The sequence below is a fragment of the Nelumbo nucifera genome, chromosome 3 (assembly GCF_055504915.1).
Source record: "Nelumbo nucifera cultivar China Antique chromosome 3, China Antique-T2T, whole genome shotgun sequence".
NCBI classification, from domain to species: Eukaryota; Viridiplantae; Streptophyta; class Magnoliopsida; order Proteales; family Nelumbonaceae; genus Nelumbo; species Nelumbo nucifera.
Genome location: NC_142651.1, coordinates 8977925 through 9001227, shown reverse-complemented (window position 1 = coordinate 9001227; position 23303 = coordinate 8977925). Strand labels below are relative to the sequence as shown.

Here is a 23303-nt window from a genome sequence, read left to right as displayed (position 1 = left end):
GCTAATCGGATTCGACGAGGAAATATGCTTATTCAGGGCGATTGTCTATCCGTCATCAATCTTTTGAAGTCAAAAGATCCAATTGCTCCTTGGCGATGGAAACATCTTCTTTCGGATGCCTGGCAAATAGTATCGGGTTTACATTATGTTTATTTCTCTCATGTTAAGAGACAATTTAATAGATTAGCTCATGCCTTGGCTGCATGGTGCTATGGGTCGAACATTGAAGATGAATGGATTTCGAACCCACCACTTTGTATTCAAAGTTTTTAAGTAATTAAGCAATTTTCTGATAGAAAAAAAAAAATTTAAACCCCTATAAATTTATTTTAATAAATACCACCTGATTGATTACCGCATTTATAATATCGGTAGATTAGTCACGAGTTTTTTCTGGTATGATCTATTTCGGGTATCATAGTTGAACCAGAAGTTGTTTATTTTTTGTCTTAAACCAGGCGTCCAGACCTAGTGAATAATTGGGCTTGGGTTTGTGACAACAAGTCCTATGGGGTCTGGTTTTAAATCACTTAATTATACCTATAATTAAGTGAATAATTGGGCCTGTTGCATAAGTTTTGCATGATGTTTCAATTACAATGGGCCACAACTTTGACAGAAGGCCCATTCATAAGGCAAGCCATTAAGCCCAGTATGAGTGTTCTACTACCACGTAGGCGTGCCACGTCAGAATACGTTGACACCCGTCGTGACTCAATCATTGCAGTTTGAAGTTTGAAGATAAAGATCTGATTATTTATTCATTTTCATTAACTTTTCTAAAACAAAGATGTCGGCGGGAGCGCAAGTCAGCTAGGTGACTAACGCTTCCAATTATAAAAAGACGCGTGTCAAAATCAAAGGCTGTCTACGGACGCGGAAAGTGTTGTCTAAAGTGGATTAACAAAGTCTTCTTGGGGTCCTCTCCCTGTTCAGATTCAGAACCAAAGCTGAATATAACCACTCGAAGGGAAACGGGTACGGACTCCTGGTCAAACCTGGAGCTGGAGGAGAGAGGGATCTCATCAAGGGGAGGACTGGAGGAGGAGAGGTCCGAGAGGAGAAATGTTCTTTCACTGTTAGGGTTTGGCTATTTTCCCTCGTCTGCAATTTATGTCTCAATTCTTCAATTTCACCGTTAATGGTGGAAAATGTGAGATTTTTACAGCTCATGGTAGGCCTCTGCAACTTTTTGCTGCATAGCCCCCCCCCTTTTCGCTTGTCTTTTCATGCTTGATTTGTTCTTCGACGTTGTTCCTGTTGTCGTTTTGGGGTTTTCTTTTCATTTCTCCTACGCACGAAAAGAAGTTGCTTCTTTTTTCTCCTTTTACTTTGCTCTGTATCTGTTTTTTTATTTTGGTATTCACTTGTTTAACTTGAGCTATATTCTTGTTTTTAAATGCATTAGAAAGTAGAAATAAGTTGTTGTATCGTTCTTCATTGGTCATCAGTGCATCGCTTAAAATTCGAAAATAGAGATAACATGAACATTGCGGCACACGAATTCATTTTAGTGGGCGAGATCATATGAAATAATTCCACGATAACTCTTTATACTGAAATTTGTGCGTTTATTTCATCAGGTTTGCCTTTTCGTTATTTTCATGGACGAAAGGTCACAACTGTTCAGGGAAGGTTTTTTTTATTTTTTTGACCAAAAGAAGCAACAACTTCATTAAGAAAGATCAGAAATACAGCTAGAGTAGTGGCTGACATGGTTACAGACTATTTTGTTATATTTACAAGCAACAACTGTTTAGGGAAGTTTTCATCTCTGAGTAAGGACTAGAAAAAATTTCATAGGCTTGTCAGCTTTTAATCTTCAGCATTCAACGGCGAGGAGTAGTTGACTTTTTGCTGATAAAAAAAGTCTAGTTGCACAAACAGATTCACACCATGAATTGGGAAGGATGGAATGGAAACCTCCAGAGCCAAATACGCTGAAGCTGAACTTTGATGGCAGCTCTTTTGGCAATCTGGGAAGGACAGGTATAGGGGGAGTTTTTAGAAACGAGCAAGGAGAAGTTGTGACTTTGTTCTCAGGACCAATTGGTTTTGGAGACTCGGTTCAAGCAGAAATAATGGCTCTGTTGCAAAGCTTGAAACTTGCAATACAACTAGAAGTAAGGGATTTGGAAGTAGAAGAGACTCACTCTTGGGCTAAGCAAATAAAGTTATCACCCTGGAAACACAGACTTGCATTCAGGGAGATTGATTTTCTTGCAAAGAGTTTTAACTCTAAATTTTGATGGGTAGAAGGACAACAAATGGATTGGAAAATGTTCTAGCAAAGCAGGGGGGCGATAGATCTACTTTATTTTGGGCAAAATTGTAGGCTACTGTAGCAAAACAAAAGGCTGATGTATTGTATTGGGGCTGAATTGTATTCCAGAATACAGAGTAGCTAAAACACTTGTTCTTTGTTTCAAATTAATAAATGAAATTAATTTTCTGATCAAAAAAGATATGTAAATGACAGAATGCAAACTTACATAAAAAAATTTGTGACTATACACAAAATGTAATAACATTAAAAACACAGGTTTGAAGGAAAACTCAATCTCAAATTTAAATATCATTATAAAGGGATAATCATCATCTCTAGTGTCTAGTATCCTGTTTCCTGTTTATCGTCCTTTCATTTCTATATTATAAGTGGTGCTATCTTCCTTGAAAAATATGAAAATCATCATCCATGATCTCCTGATTATAATAGTTAAATAGCACCACGGGAAACTTACGTTAATTTCAAAAGCTTTAAGCTAAATGGTTCATGCTCTCTATTACAGGGCCTTACTTATATTCTGTAAAATTCTTGAGAAGAGGTTGCTAGGTAGGATGAGGGGTGAGTCATCAGAGAACTGTAGTCTGATAGATACCTTGGGATAGCCTTAGGCCCTATTTGGCATCAATTCTAAGAATAGTTTTTCTTGATTCTGGCGATTCTTAGAACCATAATCATGGTTGGATGATTATTTTTAATAAACGCAGAGGCGTTCCACTACCTAGAGGCGTGAGGTGTAGTTCAGAATGCAAGAGGCGTAAGCCTCCTTAATATAAATATTTTATTAAGAAGAATAAAGATGTGTAACATTAGTTGAAGGGGGGGGGGGATCTTGTTGAAGCGGAGCAAGACCCCCCTAACTCAAAAAAAAAAAAAAAAAAAACAAATTGGGCAGCATCCAAAAGGGGGCGGGGGGGGCCTTTCGCCCCCCAGCCGAAGGGGCAGGGGGCAAACCACTTTCTTTCCCCTTATATTTTCTTCCCTTCCCTTTCCTTTCCTTTTCTCTTTTTTTCTTCTCTTTCTTTTTCTTTCCCTTCCTTTTCTTTTCCTTTCCTTTCCTTTCCTTTTTTTTTCTTTTTTTCTTTTTCTTTCCTGTCTTTTTATATCAGATGTCCATGAGGCGTACGCCTCTAGCACGCCTCATGAAAAAAACGCACCTAAGGCATATGCCTCAGAGGTGTCAGCGCCTCTGGCATATGCCTCGCCTGGAGGCACGCGTCCATGCATACGCCTCCCACGCCTTTTAAAACACTGGTTAGAAATTAGTTGTTAGCTTTTGTGGTGATTCTTAACTACTTTTTCCTAGTAATTTTGGACTTTTCCACCATTTTTTTTCTGAAGCCGCTAATATATGCTTCATCTTCTAGGTTGAGTGGTTGTTTTGAGCTGAAGCAGTTGGTTATAAACAGATTTCTGTAGTGTCTCCTCACCAATATGGCTTCTGCTGGTATCGCCCCTCCCTCGGCAGTTGGAAAATCTACTGACAATTCAATGTCTGTTGATAAACTTCCTGAGGAAATTAATGAGATGAAGATCAGGGATGATAAGGTTGATTTTTTTGTGAACATTTTGAAGTAGTATATTCTCTCTATGTTTTTTGTTGTTATTTTTACTTCTTTTTGGTGTTCCATCATTCATTTTGGATGCTTCTTTTATAGGAAATGGAAGCTACTGTGGTGGATGGAAATGGAACTGAGACAGGTCACATTATTGTAACAACAATTGGTGGCAGAAATGGCCAACCCAAACAAGTATGTGTTGCTTGATTACCAGCTTGCTATTAGATACCTTGTGATTTTTTTTTAGCTTGGAAGAAGAAAACACACCTTATTGCTATAGTCTGCAATTTTGACTATTTTTTTGATTGGTAGTATTTTGGAGAGAATCAATTTTATTGGAGGAGAAGTGGATTGAAATGACTACCTCAGACAATGTTTTAAAAATTCCATCCTGATTTCAGATATAAGTTTGGTTAAATTGTTTCCTTATTTAGAAGTCATACATACATACATATATCTTTTAAAGGTATACTTACAAAGTACAATTTAGAAGAGCTTTATGAAAATAATAATTAAATAAGATACATTATATCTAAATAATACGTGTGTAATTTATTTTGAAAAATAAAATAAAATTCCGATTAGGTTTCTATTATTTGGCCTTAAAGGAAAAGTGAAAAATTTTCTCATTAAGATATTGGCTGATTCCAAGGGCTGTGCAGTGATGGGGCTATTACCTGCTGTGGGTTAAAAATGTGCCCTCAAACTTATATAGGCTTTTTCATTTTATATTTCTTTGTGTCCCTCCTTTCCTTTTGTTTTCCTTTTCTATGATTTGTTTGCATTAATATTTACTCCCTCTCTACATATTAAAAGTTTGAGTGCTATACTGCTTTTCGAATTCACAGACTATAAGTTACATGGCAGAGCGTGTTGTTGGGCATGGTTCATTTGGCATTGTATTTCAGGTGATCTATTATGAAGTCGGTCATTATTTTCTCAATCCATTGAATATATTTTGTTAACCTAACTATCTCTTCCTTTGGAATCTAAATGTCATAACTGTTAGCCTTAATTTTGCTTTGCAGGCAAAGTGCCTAGAAACAGGTGAAACTGTAGCAATCAAGAAGGTTTTGCAGGATAAGAGATATAAGAACCGTGAGTTGCAGACAATGCGCCTTCTTGATCACCCCAATGTGGTCTCACTTAAACATTGCTTTTTTTCAACAACGGAAAAGGAGGAGCTGTATCTCAACTTGGTGCTTGAATACGTACCTGAAACAGTTTATCGTGTAGCTAAACACTACAGCAGGGCAAATCAACGAATGCCTATGATATATGTCAAACTCTACACATATCAGGTTTGGAATTTTGAATGCATGACCGTCTTTTAAATGATAAAAGAAGTGGATTTTGTAGAATTATTGTTTTTGGATTGCCATCAGAATATATATATATATATATATATATTTAAATGATAAAAGAAGTGGATTTTGTAGAATTATTGTTTTTGGATTGCCATCAGAATATATATATATATATATATTTTAAATGATAAAAGAAGTGGATTTTGTAGAATTATTGTTTTTGGATTGCCATCAGAATATATATATATATATATATATATATATATATATATATATATATATATATATATTTTTAAATGATAAAAGAAGTGGATTTTGTAGAATTATTGTTTTTGGATTGCCATCAGAATATATATATATATATATATATATATTTTTAAATGATAAAAGAAGTGGATTTTGTAGAATTATTGTTTTTGGATTGCCATCAGAATATATATATATATATATATATATATATATATATATATATGCAATATCAATCTTAAGAGGATAAAGAATCCCAATAGTTAATCTCTAGGTTGACCCTCTTGACATAGGCGGTTTGTGAAGGAATTTGCAGATCTTGGATCAATCCAATGTTTTAAAGCACTGGAGTCATATATTTGTAGGTGTGCGACTTAGGTAAGGGCTGTAAGGCACTAAGAAGATGCCTGGAGGTGCACAATAGAGACATACAGACACTAGAGTTGAGACTCCAGCATAGTCTATAGAGGATGAAGACCCTTCAAATTTGTTTATTTGAATATTAATATTAAATGCTGTAAGTAAAAGAGGGGAAATTTATGTAAATTGTTAATTTTGATATTTTAATTTTCAAATTTACAAGTGATATATTGATGGCTGATGATACTTACATAATTAAGGATGAGGATGCTTAAATTGTATATTTAAGTGTGATGGATTTATTATTAGAAAAATGAAATAAATTGAAATTTCCTAATTTCTCATAATTTTCCAATTTTTATGAGACATTTACTATATTGTAAAATTATTTATTAATTTAAAAAAATATTTACTAATTAAAATATCCATGCTTGGGAGGCTCATACCTCTGGCATCCTGCTTTATTCCTCATGCCTTGGGATGGTGGAATGCCATGCTTCATTGTTGTGGTTTTAAAATTATTGTATCAATTACTTGTCAAAAAAAAAAACATTTTATTGAGTTGAAACCAATGATCTAGCCTACATACCATTTCCCTATCTGAATGAGATTGCATTTGGCCAATCACAAGTTGACAATCTCCCCTATGTGCAGTCTCTCCAAGTTGAAGGTATATCGTCCATCAAGGATTAGTTATTGCTGATAAAAAAATATCAAAAATTAGTTTATAGTTTTATAGCTGGAGTGGGCATGTGGGAGACTGGCAAATTGTGCCGTATTTATTGTCTATAGGTATCATGTATTGGCAGTCACCTGCTAGCTTTTAATGATGGACCCCCTTGCACTCTTCCCAGTGAGGATTCAGTCAATTCCCATTGTCACCTACCCTCGAATGGTTTGTGGCTCCAATTTCTTGTCATTGAAATTTCTATCATTACCTTCCTCCCAAATGCTCCATAAAAAGTTCTTTCTCCGTGTTGTATTTGTCCTAGTATCTTTTTATTTTATACATTGTTCTTGAATTTTTGTGGCCAATCCTTAGGTTGTACCCTAAGGATTTCACATTGTTCTTGAATTGACAATGTTTCCTGTAGCTATGTTTACAAAATCTGACATTGTCTCCACCTTCCATGTTTCCCTATATTATCATTTAATCATTGTTATTATGGTTTTAGAAAGGTCAGTATTTTCCTTTTATTACTGTCTTGCTTGCTTGGTTGAATTTAGATAAAGAAAAAAAGAACCAAGTTTACTCGTATTCACAATTAGGCAAAACTACTTCCAATAATAAACATTATAGCATAGGTTTTTTTCCCCTGCCAATACTTTTGTGGCCAATCCTTAGGTTGTACCCTTCCATCAGAAAAGAAATGTACCCTAATTATTACCCAACCAACAAGAACGACAAAAAACACACAAGATGTTTATATCTTTGTGGGTTACTCATCTGTGAAATTGGGTAAAGTTTCAGGATAGTTTGATCTTTAATTCTGTCAGTCATGTGGATCTTAACCCACGAGCATATATGGACACGGTGACTTGAGATGACAAGAATCTCTAGAAATAAATAAAAGCAAAAACTTCAAACCATGCCAATTTAGTAGCATTCTTTTTTCTTTTCTCTTCCATGTTCAAAATTGTTGTAGTTAGCAATATGAACTGTACAATAGTTTAATTTTTGTGGTAGCTGACATTGGGTTGTGTTGATAGTTCTAAAACTTGTCACAATGGCAGATCTGTAGGGCATTGCTATATATTCATGGGGGTATTGGAGTTTGCCACAGGGACATCAAGCCACAGAATCTACTGGTTTGTATTATACAATCTAAGACTTAACTGCTTTTTTATTTAGAACTCTCTAATCCTCCCATTCTTTCAGGTTAATCCTCATACTCACCAGGTTAAGCTTTGTGACTTTGGAAGTGCGAAAGTATTGGTATGACACCTATTTTTCTATGCATGTTGATGTATTTTCCTTTTGCTTATTTAGAAGGTTTTGATAAATAATAACCAAGCTAAATATGGTTTTCTTCTACTTGTGAACCAACTAGTAATTCATGTAATTGTGATTAAATGATAATTTCCACATAATTGGTGTTTATCGAGTTTAGGGTGTTCTGTGTAAGTTGATGTTTATAAATATGGACAAGAGTCATTTGGTATTGTTAGGATGTTTCAGCATAGAGCAGTACAGGTGTTGTTTATTAAAGCAGATGATCTTCCTTTTGTCATATACTCATGTTTCTTCTCCATCTATTTATTAACAGGTCAAAGGCGAGCCAAATATATCATATATTTGTTCACGATATTATCGAGCACCTGAACTTATATTTGGGGCAACGGAATACACTACTGCAATTGACATTTGGTCTGTGGGTTGTGTCCTTGCTGAGCTGCTTCTTGGACAGGTCCTCTCCAGGATAATGCATATTTTCTTTCTTGTATAATATGGCTATGAGTGTGAGTACTGATCTTTTCATTGTTGTCTTTCTTTTCCTTTCTCAATAGCCTCTCTTTCCAGGAGAGAGTGGAGTTGACCAACTTGTTGAGATAATCAAGGTAACCACTTTTCCAATTCCAAGGCTCATGTGATAAGCTAAAGGGGTGGATATGATCCATGTTGGAAATTTTCAGTTTTAGCCCTAATCCTTTAGGTTAAGAACTTCATTTTAAGCCACTTTAATGTTGAAATAAATGCAGCCAAGGGGTTATTATTAGTTGTTGTTGTCATTGTCATTGTCATTGTCATACTCTAAATTATACCTGCCGTGCCTGCCTTCTAACTCCCTATCAAACTAGACTGAGCAGGAATTATAAGACCTAGGGATCCAGGCAAAGGCTGCTTTCATGGTTATAGCTATATACCTTACTTCCCTGATCTGGTGTCTCAAGTGCCATGGCCCTTCCATTTCTCCTTTCATCCAGTAAATAATTGTTTATGTGTTCTGTTTGATAAGCAGATTCCTGTATCTTGATATCCATGCACAAAGGGACTGTTTGATAATGGCTGAAGTTGCTGAACTGAACAACTTATTGCTTTGTCTTTTAATGGATAAAATAATAAGCAATAAAATATTCAAGAGAAATCTACCCAACTTCAGCTTCAGCTATTAAGGAGCTGGCAACCTCCTTAAAAACTTGTTCACTAAAAGACAAAGTTATAAGCTTTTCAGTTCAGCGCATTAAAAAAAGTTCAGTCACTTCAGCTGTTATTAAATGGCCCCCAAGTCTCTGTGGTATAGCTTGAAGTTCCACCCTTGTTGAATTTCCAGAACTTATCATTTCTCAGAATACTGAGTAATGACCCTTTGGTCTCTGAATACTTGCCTATGGCTGATCTACTTGGGTTGCAATGCTAAGTCTGTGTATCCTCTGTGGAGGGGAGTAAACTCGCTACAATACCTCTGATGTTTCTGGTAGATGTTGATGCAGCAAGCCATCCTCTAACAATATCATCTGAAGTTAAACAAGAGAACTCCTTGTTCTTCATCAGTGAAGACTCTAATTTTTATCAGACCAATTAGTGTCTCTCTGGATTGTGATTTATTTGAGAAAATTCCAGTGTTCCTTTCTTCCTAGATCATCCGTAGGATGTCTGCCCTTGTTCATCCGTTCCCCTTTTCTTCTTTTGGGAAAGAAGGTTGGCGGGAACAGTGTATCAATGTTCTATGGAGGAGTCCACCTAAAACCAAATATAGCAAAGAAATGTTCCCGATACTGTTAAGAAATGGATGGGAAATTATTATTATTATTACTGTTATTAAGTGGAACTTGTTTAACCACCTCAAGTTATTTAGGCAAGACTGTAATGATAGTAGGGCTGATATATATTTATTTGGTCAATTTCACAAAATTTAATTTTCTTTCCTGGTTTGCAGGTACTTGGTACACCTACACGAGAAGAAATCAAATGTATGAATCCAAACTATACAGAATTCAAGTTTCCACAGATCAAGGCTCACCCCTGGCACAAAGTGAGCATGCTGCGTCTCCCTGTTGCAGGATTTATGCATATAAACTTTTGATTATTGTTTGCAAGTAACTGAACTTGCATTTGTATTGTTTGTTCAGATATTCCACAAACGCATGCCCCCAGAAGCAGTGGATCTTGTCTCAAGATTCCTTCAGTACTCTCCAAATCTGCGATGCACTGCTGTGAGTGCTCCCCCCCACCCTGTTAAGTGTGTGAATGCTTCCTTTTCCCACCTACAATCCATTTATTTGTCTCAGAAGCTGTGAATGCTTCCTTTGTTGTTTATCTGTTTGAATGAATTATTATTATTAGATTATTTGATGCAGTTGGAGGCATGTGTTCACCCATTTTTTGATGAACTTCGTGATCCGAGCACCCGTCTTCCTAATGGGCGTCCTTTGCCTCCTCTTTTCAACTTTAAACCCCAAGGTTCCTTTCTCTCTTTCTGTGTATGTATATTCTATTTGGCTGTCTGCTGATATTAAATGATTTCTTATTTACAGAGTTGAAGGGAGCAACCCTAGAGCTTGTGGCAAGGCTGATACCAGAGCATGCTCGAAAGCAGTGCCCTTTCCTCAGTTTCTAGATTGTCACTTTACACAAAGATAGGTATGATGTTGATGTGCAAGTGTAACATATTGTTACTCTTCCAGTTCGAAGAAATATAGATGACATTGTTTGGTGTTTTGAAATTGTCTCCAAAATGATGGCTTGGAAACTGAAACTGGTTTTAACGATGTATAGACCTGCCAATCTCTGTATTCAATCTGGAAATGACATTGAAAAAGGGAGTTTGCTATTGTATCCAAATGCTGATGTTGACAGCTAAAAGATTTGCCCCTTCATTTTCATCTTTGCATTACTGTTTTTTTATGGATCTTCTTGGACCTCTATGCCCTGTACTTTTGCATTCTCTCTTTTATGTATTCACTAGTTTGGTTGGCGAGTAAAAATACAGAAACATGCGTGCCAATTATAAATGAAATAAATCATGATACATGTCTTGTTGGTGCATTACAAAAATATGTTCAGAGCAATGTATATGCATGAATTATGATGTAATGCAATAAGTAACTCGGTGCCCAGATTCAAATGTATTCGTATCACTTAATTCTTTGTTCTGTATGATAATTGGGTGTTTTAATCTTGTTCACTCCCAATTGGTGAGCTGCAATTGATACTCAACAAATATTTCTGACTTGCTCAATAAAAAAATTAAACAAGATTTGATTATAGCTGCTGCAGATTCAAATAGAAAAGTAGAGCAATGATTAAGATGGTTGCAATCCAGGCCTGGGGGCTAATGTGTAAGATTGTGATCCAGCATGATTTGAGTTCCTGTCAGCTAAGTGTTGTTTCGAGTCCCCTACATTCCGTATAACTTGGAAATGTTGGGATTTAACTTCTCTATGATGTTATTGCTGATTAGTGTTGCTGATTAAAAAGATGGTTCCGGGATTCCAATATTCTCTTTTGAACGATTTATGTATAAAAGGACAAGAATATGCAGCAGAGAGTAAGCGGAGAGGGATAGGTCCGCACAGTCGAGAGTCAAGGGTCAAGACTGGTATGGATTCAGGATTCTTATGGTTAGTGCGGTTTGTCATTTAATTTGGTGTTTTTTTTTTTGCTTTTTAATTTAATTAAAGACCATTTGGAGCAGTGATACCATCTCCACCTCCATAGATATTAATAAAACCACACTTCACTAATGGAGCTGAAGCTTCTTGATTGATGCTTAATGAATAACTAAATCCTAGTAATTTTTGTGATATCAAAGACATAAACCGCATGTATCTGGCTGTTGCAATGAAATAGAACCAATCTGGCAATCTCTAGATAATTGCTGTTTTGGTTTCTTAAGTACAGCATTAGATATGTTTAGTATTCTATATACATATTCATTATTTCTCGTTAGCTGTAAATCTGTAATATTAATTTTATAAATACCTGGGTTGGGGGACCTCAGATCTCCAGTAGACTACTGCCACGAGTCCACCCAAATCAATGGACTACAAATCTGGTGTTGCAACTTGCAAACCTATTGAGAAGTGCGAAGTGCCTATGGAGTTCTCAAGTCAGAGCTCGGTATGAATAATCTCCTCTCTGCTGAATTTTATGAGATGGGCATCCTTTGTCTGGTCATGGTCAGAGTGGGTATCCTTGTTAGAGGAGTTCAGGCAATCCGCCGATGGTTGCACATTGCCAATGCCAAAGCCTGTTGCAGAGTTGCAGTAGGTCTCAACTGTCCCGTCCTTCCTCTCTAGGTTGATGTTGCTCAGGACTATGCGATTGCAGGGAACTGTGTCGCTGCAGGCAAATTTCATGGCTTTTTGACTCGTAGTGGTTCCGCTGATGTTCCGGTACATAATTTGGCTTATTTCAACAGCCGATGTCTAACAATGCAAATAAGAGAAAAGGGAGTTGCTTTCAGTTCAGGCCAACTGATGGCACCTTGCACGATTGTTGATCATGCAAGAACGCCCTGGGTCATGGTGGGATGAAGGCGAAAATGACAGTACGTACCTGATTCTTACAAGCTTTTGGAGAGTCGCAGTAGAATTGGTCGATGATGATGGGGTTTTCAACTTCGTCCATCCTCACATTTTCAAACCGCACGGAACGAACGTATCCAGAACCTCCCTGTCCAGCAAAATAAGAGAAAAGAGGATTTCATCATTCTCCGATAATTTTCTTTCCATTGTCTAATAAAATGGTCCTTCAAATTAAGTGTTTGTGGGGTTTTCCGATCTGCGGTGGAGAATTACCTGCCAAGTCTTGATCCTGAGGCCGTTGGTAGTCTGTCTGAGGAGTGCAGTATCCAGAACCACCTTCGTCACTATGCCTATTGAGTTGTCCTTGCCAAGACTCCCTATGCTAATTGTGTTTAGGAGAAAGAGGAAACTTTCAGTATATATTTTTAAAAAGGAAGATGTTTTCGTGCTTACAGAGTTGTGTTTCAAAGATTCCAACAAATTAAACCCAAAAAAAAAGAATTAATAAATCCAAGGCAAATTTTCAGTGTGGGTGACTTCAATATAAGTGGGCGGTAAATGACATAACCTTGATTTGATCCATATAAAGTAGGCAGCGAATGACTTATTTTGACTGGGAACTGGGGGAATTGTTATATAGGCGATTTCAGTAAATAATTATTCACTGGCTCTAATCGCTTAGCTTCTCATATGAACGCACCTTATTCCATGGCCTGGTCCGCAGTAGATTTTCTTCATCCTAATAGCTGAGCTAGCATTGACGATGGAGATGCAATCGTCACCTGTTTATCACAATTCACAAGCAGATTACCGTAAGTTGCAACCTACATGCAGTTAGTGTTTCCTTACTAGTTTTCTTGATAAAAGAAAGAAAACAGTAATAATCAAGCCGCTCATCTGGTTGGCAAAGACTTCAATGGACATCACCAGTCAGACTGTCGGAGAATAAAAAGGAAAAGAAGAGAAGAAAGAATGGTGGGGGCTGAGTAGATTGTATGAAAACCTGTTCCAATTTTGCAATCCTGGAGCACAACGTTAGTAGACCCAGTAATATGGATTCCGTCGGTGTTGGGACTGGTCCCCGGAGCTGAAACTAGGACGTTAGACACCCGAACGGAATCGGAGTGAGATATGACGAAATGCATCTGTTGACTATTCTGGATGGTAAGGTCTTTCACCCTCACCGCCGAGCTCGAGTCTATTGTTAATGCCTGCATATTAATTTTATTTTTTTTCTTATGTCAATTGGATAATATGTAATGCACTCACCCGCCAACAATGCCGTAGCCAATTAATTAATACTGTGATTAAATCACTCATCCATCAGTTGGAAGGATATACTTACTGTTGGTGCCCCTCTGCAAGGCTGTCAAAGAAGATGGAGAAACAAATTAAATGTCAGGACTCAGGACTCGTAGCTAGTTTTATTTGATTGATCTGTAAACAGTATATATTAGAACACAATAAAATGGAAGATTTACATTTGATTTGTTTCTTTTGCAAGATGCGTCCCACCATTTGCTGCCTGAACCATCAATAACCCCACTACCTTGGAAAATTACAGCGTTGAGTTTAGAGAACTGGAGCCAAGTTCTTGGGTTATTTGGGTCCCAGTTATTGGGCTCGCCTGGTGCAACGATTGTTCCATCTATCTGCACAAAGCTCAATCCAAAGTAAACCCATAACAGTGTCAACAGCTATGGCAGCATTCATACTTGAAACTCTACCGCTAATCTCTGAATTATATTATTACCGAATGATTATAAATTGTACCTGGATGATTAACCTATCGGCACAGGGCCCTCTGAATCTAGTGGCGTTAACCAGATAACGCCCTCCGGCCGGCACCAAGAAAACTGATTTTGTTGTCAAGCATGCTTTATCCCACGCACTAACGAAAGCCTGAGATATATACCGCACGATGCAGGAAAAAAAAAACAAACAAAAAGAGAAGAAAGAATTGTCATATATATTGCAAATTCATCAACTCATTATCACCCATCGTTCAATTTCAAATTTGAATTCAATAACCAACTTTGCTGGTTGAACTCAGCTGATGGGATTAGTAATACTTCATCAATTAGTTTGCACTACTTGAAGAATGTATGATACCAAGGTAATTAAATTCTAGTTCTTATGTGAAACAGGCCATTTACTCCAAGAGAGGCACTTCTGTTTCCCTTTTTCTTGAATCCTTAAAATCTCAACAAATTTAAAAAAAAATAAAAACTAAACACATACATACACACAGAGAATTCTCACCTGGGTATCATCAGCAATTCCATCTCCAATTGCACCAAAGCTATCCACATTAAAAAGGGTCTTGCCACCACGTTCACTTGTCCATCCAGGGATCTCAAAAACTTTCTCTTGTATCTCATTTTCTTCTTCTAACTTCAAGTCTTCAAGTTCTCCAAGCATGGCAATGTCATCGTATATGTTTTCTGCAATTCCATGAGCTGATGCTGATACTAACAAGACAAGAAGCGAAACCAAGAAGATTTTCTCCATGCTTTCGTTTGTATTATGACTGTTTTGCAGAAGCATCTGATTTATATAAATCAAGGGAGGACATGGTTTTTGTTCTTATATACGTAAAAATTAGTGGCAAAAAATGAAGAGTTTTGGGGTACATATGGCTTGGCTTTGAAGAAGATTAAACTATGTTCTGTTTCTCCTTATCTACATGCCTAGACTTTAAGTATAAGGAAAAAATCTTTTGGAATATTTGGCTTTACTCTTCCACCAGTGAACTCAAATTCACCGAAGGTTCTCTGGAGGCCTTGGACACTTGGACATTGGCTTCTATTACAATGCAACTCTCTCTCTCTCTCAACCAAATATCAAAGACCAAATGAGGAAATTCTATCACGTGATTAACATAGACATGCACCAATACACACACCCCCCGCTAGAGGTAACAGGTTGGGTTTGACCATCAAAGTGGAGACTGTACATGCCATTATCGATCTCTGCTTTGGCTTGGTTTCACTTGTTTGGTGCGCGAGTCCGTGATCGGCCCATTTGCCACCCATTTGCGAGTTCACATCTCCGCCTCATAAGGGGCCGCCTCACAACGCCCCACAGTATATCCCCGTCGTGTATTGGGAACATCTTCCAATGATGACATCATCGAGACTGGTATTATCATCAGGAGATGTTCTTAATACATGGCCTGTGCTGTGGGGCATTGTGGGCAGAGATGTGATCCTTGAATGCAATTTCAGATCTCCTGCCCACAAGAACTCTTTTCACATCTATCCACAATACATTATCTCCGTGCATTGGGAAATTTTTCCGTGCACAATACTATATTGAGGATGAAATGCTCCCCATATGTCGCTACAATGTTATTGAGTAGACATGGGCAGAATTCTTATGGACAGGAGATCCTGACTCCTTCAATGCTACGTTATTGTCCAATTTCTGCCACTTCTTTTCTCCTCTTCCACTTTCTTACGGTAATCTTATTAATAAGCTATCAATGGGCCAATGGGATCTTAGTTTTGGGCTTTGCTTTAACTTATTGGCCCAGTGAACTAGGAGTGGGTTTAGTATGTATGTCAATTTGTCAAATGGATTTGCTTCTGGAATTTGTCTTAGACCCAGATTTACTTGCGCTTTAATAACTTTTGTATATTCTGATAGCTTTTATCAGTACCATTTTGAAGGAAATTCGACCTCACAGAAGCAAAAAATCACAAATGCGAAATGCGTATGGAGCTATATAAGTTTTTAATTGACTCATACTCTATCCATTCCGGTAGTAGATTCATTAATGACTCGAATGGTGATTGATAACTGCTAAAATAACTACTTAAAGTGGAATGCAGAAAGCATCACAAACTTAATGCCAATTCAGCATGCTCAAGCTTTGATATAGCCACTTTCACTGAATCGCTTTGAAGAAACTACTAAAAAACCTTCATGAGAAAGCATTTTTTTAGCTCAACGACAGCATATTTGGACCTTCCAGATTATCCATTAACTATTACTCATGGGCTGTCTGTGCAGGACCCACCTTGCAAAGTTAGAAGCCACTGAATGAATCAAGGCTCTTGTAAACGGGTAAGTTTGGGTTTAAGCTGTTTGTTCAGTTTGGAACCGTTTCCATTTTCAGTGCTAGAAAGTAGAAACCACCTCAAGCAATTTCCATTGTTTCAAATTACCAATATGACTCAAAGTTCTTAGAATCCTCACTTGTATTATTAATATAATAGACCAATTTGATTCTCCCAATCCGTATTTATTGGCTCTCCTCGTCCCGAAAAAAGGAAAGAAAAAATAGATCATTGACTCTGGCCCTGCCTCTCCACATGGTTAATGGTTAAGAGGCGCTGCAAAGTAAAACCCTTCAGCCTTTTAGGTTTCCCAACCGAAACTTTTAAGGCTGTGTTTGGTTTAAAGGAAATAGTAGGGATAGGTTTTCCTGCCTTTCCCTACCTTGTCCTTTAAACAAAACATAGCCTAAGAGTCAAATTTGGAGTTTCATTACCATTTATGGATGATGGATGGTGAAAATCAATTCAGATCTCTTGCCCACAAGAATCCTACCCACTCTTACTCACATGACATTACAGTTGTACATTGGGAACATCTTCCATAAATGGTAACATGCAAACATGGGAGATTTCAATGTACAACTGAAATGAGGTGTGGGCAAGTGTGGGTAGGATTCTTGTAGGTAGGAGATTGGAAGTGGGTGAAAATGGAGTGAGGCTCCATAAGCCATAGGCAAATGTCTCTTGGGCTTTTTGCAAGGTTAGAACCAAAAAACAAAATTCTATTCAGGTGTAAATTAAAGGGAAAATTTAGTCCCCCAAACATTAAAATGCAACAATCCAGTATCCAAACTTTTAAAATGTAACAATCCAGTACCCGAACTTTCAAAATGTCACAATCCAATACTTGCTGTTAATCAACCGTTAAGTGACACTTGAAAAGTCAAAAATGCCCTTCAAATGCCATCTAATTCTCTTCATCAACCATCCAAACGTTGACAAAAAACTGAACAGTCTCAAATCCTAGCCTCTTTTATTCAAAAAAGTTGATGACTGTTTATAAGAATCTAAAATTTAGGACTGTTTATTTTATTTGTCATGTTTAGATGGTTGATATTCAAATGTCACTTAACGGCTGATTAGCGGACTAGTTAATGGCAGGTACTGGATTGTCACATTTTGAAAGTTCGAGTACTGGATTGTCACATTTTGAAAATTTAAGTATTGAATTATCACATTTTAAATTCGAGGACCAAATTATCACTCAAACCAAAGTATAGGATAGGTATATATATATATAATGACACATTTAATTGTCTACACAGAATAAACACCCACACGCACCACCCAACTGAGGACGAAACCTATCCTATGGTTTATAATCGTATATACAGAACGCATCATCAGTTCATATTACAGTTTCAGAAATAAAATGCAGAGGGGAAAATTGGAGTTATATTGCGAATGGAGGCTCAGCTGACCAATGCAAGAGCCTCCAGAGGGAGGCAGGAAATTCCATTTCCCTCTTTTCATCAATTCTTGAAGATAGGAGAACATGGATGAAGAATTATTTCTGATCCCTCTGATAAGGAAACCATAGTGAGTAAAAATTATATTAAATCATTGTAATGAAAAAATTACATTAAATCATTTATATTATAAAAATTCACAACATAGACAACACAAATATTATTATAGAAAATAAAAAAAAAAATTGCATATATGATACAAGGGGTGAGAGGACCAAATGTTTGAAAACTAAAGTTTGTTTTGATAGGGAACGAGTATATATATTCAATGGTATAAATTTTTGGTTTTATTCAAAAATTTTGGTTCGGTTTGTTCGCTTCTGGTTCAATTCTAAAGATTGGTTGATTGGTCATTGAACTTTTGGTTTATTCAATTTGATTTTGAATTGAACAAACAGAACGCTCACCCCTATTCCCAACTCCTTTAGAATTTTGTGGGTATTTTGAATTTTAGGTTCATTCATTTTTAATTTGATCATTTACCTAGATAAGTGTAGTTATTTGCATATATGTTTCCTGGGGCTTTGAAAGTCATTATTAAAAAATTGTCTCTTTCACAATAAAAAGTCATTATTAAAAGTAAATCAATGATCCTTTTACTCAAGTAAATGTTTCGAAGGTAAGGTCTTTGTTACAAAGTTTTACTCAATTTTCTTCTTGCATAAATGCATTTAGCTGTGTGAGTGTTTCATAAGTAATAAAGTGCTCAATTTACTCATAAAAATCCTTATTAAAAGGGGCAATTTCAATCTAAAAACGAACAGTCCTAAAAAAATATGAGCCTTTGAAGTTCACTCACAACCAATTGAGATAAAAAAGTGAATGTGATATAGGCATTTTTGGGGTAAATTGTATATTAGTACATTGTACTTTGGGGATAGCAAGGTTTTTAAAATGAACCAGAAACAGAACCGGTCAAGGGACCGGTTTCTGGTTAAGCGGTTCAACCATCCGAATCAAATAGTTTGACCCGTGACATCATAAATAGATTAAAAATAAAAATATATTTATAAATAATAAAAAATAGCATAAAATTAAATAAAAACAAAAAAATATAGAAAATAAAACTATCTAAATACAAAAGTTATATAGTACAAAATATATAAAAATAAAATACAGAAAAAACAAAAAATATCAAAAAATATAGAAAAATAAAACTATCTAAATAATTAACAATTAAGGAAACCAACATGAATAAAATTTAAAACCAACAGATTATTAGATGACTATGACATTGTTGGAGGGCCTTAGTAGAACGCTAGATCATCTTATATCCATAAATTGAGAATCTGAGACTGAATTCAATTAGCTTTACTTTGGAAATCCTCATCATCATCTCTAACTCCAAAGACTGCATGAAAAAGAACTAGAGGTAATCCAATGCCAAGTGACAAAAGAAGGTGAATCACAGCATGTGTGCGGATGAGCTCAACAATGGTCACGATGACCAAGATTCTAATGCCAAGGAGTAAGCGCTCAATTAAATCGGCAATGGCAACCAACGGGGCAGTGACAGGAAGTCAGGAAGCAACAGAAAATTAGTCAAGCTTGTAATTTGTATCATCGGAAGAACCAGAATATATCCAGTTTTGAAATTGGCACCACTGTCAATAAAGTCCCAAACACCAAAGGTCTTTGCAAGAGGCTCAGAAAGATCATGGCCCAGACAGATCCTGAAAAATGGGTTCTTGGGGAAGCGTGATAGGGGAAGGTAGGGGCTGTCGCCGCTTGATAGAGCCAGAAGCCAGGGCCACCGGAGCTATCTACGTCGAGTGTGTCGATTGAAAGAGGAGGGGAGACAACTCAAATGCCAGTGCAGAAAGAGTCGTGCCGTTCAAAGCTTCTAAGATCCATTGCTCGATTTTGCATGCTCTGCTCCCAAAATGCTGAGAGACTTGCAAGGGCAGATCCGGGTTGGTTGGTCCGGAAAGTCATGGGAGAGGCAGGCTAAGTGAAATAATATACTGGAAACTATGCAAATTTCTGATGGTTCGCACTGCGGCAGCTTCTGGGCTAATTGGGGCTGCAGATTTTCGGCGTTTTTGAGCTATGAATTCCTTGACATGCTCAGGCTTGGCTATCACTGCCCCCGCCATGGCACCATCAACAAAGATGGTCACCGCCGATAATGGTGGTGTGACTGTGACGGTGGGCTTGGGCTTGGGCTTGGGCTTGGTTGCAAGTGATTGCCATTGCAAGTGCTGCTGCAAGCCTGCAAATGTTATTGCCGCTAGAAACCCCCGCCCGCCGCTGCAAATCGGTCGCCGGACCTGTTACTACCGTAACTGTTATTGCTGGATGGCTGGACGTGCTGCAAAATCAACGCTGGCCGCCGTAGATGAAGCTGACCGCCGTCGCCGGTCAACGGTCGCCGTGAATCGTTGTCGTCGCTGTGTGTCGCCATCGAACGTCGTAGGTCGTGGTCGGTTGGGTGTGAGGGCTGAGAGGAGGGAAGGTTCCCAAAGCATTCGTAATATTTGGGGTCAAGGATATAGGAGTCATTTTATTTTTTATTTTTCTATTTTATTTAAATCAACGAAAATAAAAAATATAACCCGCAAACCGCTGCCCGGGTCGAATGGTTTAGCGGTTCGACCTCCCGATCAGCGGTTTTCTGTTTTTTCAACGGTTTTTAAGGAATTGCCGGTTTATAGTATAACCGGACCCAGGAGCTTGACCGATTACAGTTTTCCGATCCAATCGTCCGATCCGATCTATTTTTAAAAACCATGGATAGTCTCACTTTAGTACCCAAACTTCAAAAGTTGCCACTATATTACTAGACTCCCTAAAATTACCTATTTAGTTCAGGTTGAGAATAAGTCAAATCAGATCCGATTGAAACCTGATACCGATCCGTTAAGAGACGGATTTGGATATCCTTCTTCATCCTAACAAATTGGATCGAATCGAAAAAGCCAATCCGCTAACTTAACTGATTGAATTCGGATATTGGCTGATCCGATCTTTCGTGATCCAATTCAATCCGTTAATTATGAAATATTATATTATATATATATATATTAAATATTTTAATATAATATTATACTATATAATTAATATTTATATTACATAATACAAATATAATTATAATCGAATGGAATATCCGATAATGCTTTTGAAAATCCGACGAACCTTATCATATTTGGATCAGTCGGATTTTCTTAACAGATTGGATCGGATATGCCCTTACCGAATTCGATCCGCTAAATTTAGTACCTGTTGTTGGTAGTGAGTCAATTAGTAAGAGTGGAAGAGAGGTAACGTTAAGTTGTTAACCCTTCCCATCATGGCTTGTTTGAGTAGTGATGGCCACTTGGCCAGTGTTTTCAACTCGCCATTGACTAGCCGATTTAACTGCTCAAACCATCACTCAATTAAAATTTTGGGTATAGTTGGAGTGAAACCCGGAGAGAGGTTAAAAACCATTGACTTGATCAAAAAAATCCAAGCTAGATGGTTGGATCATTGACCCATTCAACATGGTGATCGCATCGTGGGTTGCATACTAACCATGTATGAAAACTTTGGGAGGCCTAACTTTCCATTTCAATGTCCGATTGGGGATTTTTTTTTTATTTTGGGTAAATTTTTTATATTTGTGCATCCCGATGTTCTATATCCCATTATTTTTGTCAAAACCCCTTTTTGCCTCAATTTGCAATTTTTAATATATTTTTTTTTATGAATAACAAATTTAAAACTAAATAAAAACATAAATTAGACACCCCATTTTGTGTCATTCAGTCTTTTTTGCAGCACTTCGAGCTTCAAGCATGCTTTAGCTAACCTCTCAAACGACCTAGAGGCATATTTGAAATTTTACAAAAGTTAGGGCCTTAGAAATCCGATACTATAAGTACGGAGAGCCAAAGAATCCAAATCAAATTACACCAAAATCACTTAAATCTGACACCGTTTACCCCTTCATCGTAAGACCCAAAACTGGAATCGATTATGATCGAAGTCATTTTGATCATAAACTTCATTTCATGCAAATCAGAAATCCAAAGCCATAGGTATGTATATCCCATAAATCAAAATCCAACGACACCAAGATCACCCAAATTTGACACTGTTTACCCCTTCATCATAAGACACAAAGCCAAAATCAATTCCAATCGTCCGATCGGGATCATTTTGATCATGAACCTCAGTTCATGTCAAATCAGAAATTTGACACCATATGTACATATATCTTAAAAATCCAAATCCAACGACACCCAAATCATTGAAATCTGACACCATTTACCTTTTCATCTTAAGACCCGAAGCTAAAGTTGATTCCGATCATTCGATCGGAGTCATTTTCATCCTAAACCTCATTTCACGTCAAATCATAAATCCAAAACCATAGGTACATAGATCCCAAAAATCCAAATCCAACGACACCAAGATCACCCGAAATCCAACACTGTTTACCCATTCATCCTAAGACTCGAAGCCATAACCGATTCCAATCGTCCGATCGGAGTCATTTTGATATTAAACCTCATTTCACATCAAATTATAAATCCAAAACCATAGGTACATGGAGCCCAAAAATCCAAATCTAATGACACCAAGATCATCCGAATCCAACACTGTTTACCCCTTCATCTTAAGACTTGAAGCTTAAACCGATTTCGATCATCCGGTCGGAGTTATTTTGATACTGAACCTCATTTCACATCAAATCATAAATCTAAAACTATAGGTAGGGAGAGCCCAAAAATTCAAATCCAACACTAATTACCCCCTTTATCTTAAGACCGTAAGCTGAAGCTGATTCCGATCGTCCAATTGGGATCATTTTGATTATGGACATCACTTCATGTCAAATTATAAATCTAACACCATAGTTACATAGAGCCCAACTCTCTCTCCATAGTTACGTAGGGAAATGGAATTGATAGTATTTTTTGTTTTTTTTCATAAAAATTACAATAATGCTACTCTCTCTCCATATCTTATTATTTTTTTTTCTTTCGAATTACAAGAATGTCGCTCTCTCCTACCAACTCTCTATCTCTCTCTTGTTATTACAAATTACAAGAATGCCATATCTCTCTTCCTCTCTCCTTATAAATTACAAGAATGCCACTCTATCTTCAATTGAGGGAGACCTTAGCTCGATATCTCGACTGCTAGGGGACCTGCAATCAAAGGTAGTCGAGTTCGAGCCAAGCCAAGCTCAAACTTCTGAGATCAAGCTCAAATCTCTAATTCGAATTGAGCTTGAGCTAAACGACACTTCAACCACTGAGGGAGACCTTGGCTTGGCACCTCAATTACTGAGGAAGGCTTAGCACCTCAACAACTAAGGGAGACCTCAACTTGACACCTTCTCAATTAACACCTCGCTTGCTAGGGAAACCTCATATTGACACTTCAACAGCTAAGGGAGACCTCGATTTGGCACCTTGTCAATTGAGGGAGACCTTGGCTCAACACCTCGATTGCTTAAGAGACCTGCAATTAAAGGTAGTCGAGCTCAAACTTCCAAGCTTTTAAGTTAAGTCAAGCTCAAACTCGAGTTCAAGTCTCTAATTCAAATCGAACTTGAGCCT

The 23303-nt window shown here is 37.2% G+C and overlaps 2 protein-coding genes across 6 annotated transcripts; one reads left to right on the top strand and one right to left on the bottom strand.

The window, feature by feature from the left end:
• The first annotated feature begins 915 nt into the window (after positions 1-915).
• On the top strand, positions 916-10560 carry LOC104593174 (shaggy-related protein kinase epsilon-like). 5 transcript variants are annotated; one of them, XM_010252915.3, is made up of 13 exons: positions 916-1174; positions 3652-3832; positions 3943-4035; positions 4692-4751; positions 4872-5144; positions 7491-7565; positions 7636-7692; positions 8024-8164; positions 8265-8315; positions 9635-9730; positions 9828-9911; positions 10056-10158; positions 10233-10560. In XM_010252915.3, the coding sequence occupies exons 2-13, from the start codon at positions 3719-3721 to the stop codon at positions 10313-10315; spliced, it is 1230 nt and encodes a 409-aa protein (XP_010251217.1). In that variant the 5' UTR covers positions 916-1174; positions 3652-3718; the 3' UTR covers positions 10316-10560. The 5 variants fall into 5 exon arrangements, 4 of the variants coding, with proteins under 4 accessions (XP_010251217.1, XP_010251218.1, XP_010251221.1 ...); XR_734542.3 differs by having other exon boundaries at positions 917-1174; positions 9828-9937; positions 10042-10158; XM_010252916.2 differs by having other exon boundaries at positions 917-1174; positions 9828-9937.
• Positions 10561-11492: 932 nt separating this feature from the next.
• On the bottom strand, positions 11493-14834 carry LOC104593173 (putative polygalacturonase At1g80170). The gene is made up of 9 exons (XM_010252914.3): positions 14487-14834; positions 13998-14126; positions 13706-13876; positions 13570-13590; positions 13228-13435; positions 12925-13006; positions 12498-12606; positions 12256-12372; positions 11493-12125 (listed from the first exon to the last, which is right to left on the bottom strand). Exons 1-9 carry the CDS (start codon positions 14769-14771, stop codon positions 11808-11810), a joined length of 1440 nt encoding a protein of 479 aa, XP_010251216.2. The 5' UTR covers positions 14772-14834; the 3' UTR covers positions 11493-11807.
• Positions 14835-23303: the final 8469 nt, after the last annotated feature.

Bases quoted from the DNA above. Each gene is read 5' to 3' on its own strand.
- LOC104593174 (XM_010252915.3), top strand. From the start codon at position 3,719: ATGGCTTCTGCTGGTATCGCCCCTCCCTCGGCAGTTGGAAAATCTACT. The intron at 4,036-4,691 runs GTATGTGTTGCT...TCGAATTCACAG, and splicing joins GAAATGGCCAACCCAAACAA to ACTATAAGTTACATGGCAGA. The intron at 4,752-4,871 runs GTGATCTATTAT...TTTGCTTTGCAG, and splicing joins CATTTGGCATTGTATTTCAG to GCAAAGTGCCTAGAAACAGG.
- LOC104593173 (XM_010252914.3), bottom strand. From the start codon at position 14,771: ATGCTTCTGCAAAACAGTCATAATACAAACGAAAGCATGGAGAAAATC. The intron at 13,877-13,997 runs GTACAATTTATA...AGCTTTGTGCAG, and splicing joins CCGATAGGTTAATCATCCAG to ATAGATGGAACAATCGTTGC. The intron at 12,126-12,255 runs GTACGTACTGTC...TTGCATTGTTAG, and splicing joins CAAAAGCTTGTAAGAATCAG to ACATCGGCTGTTGAAATAAG.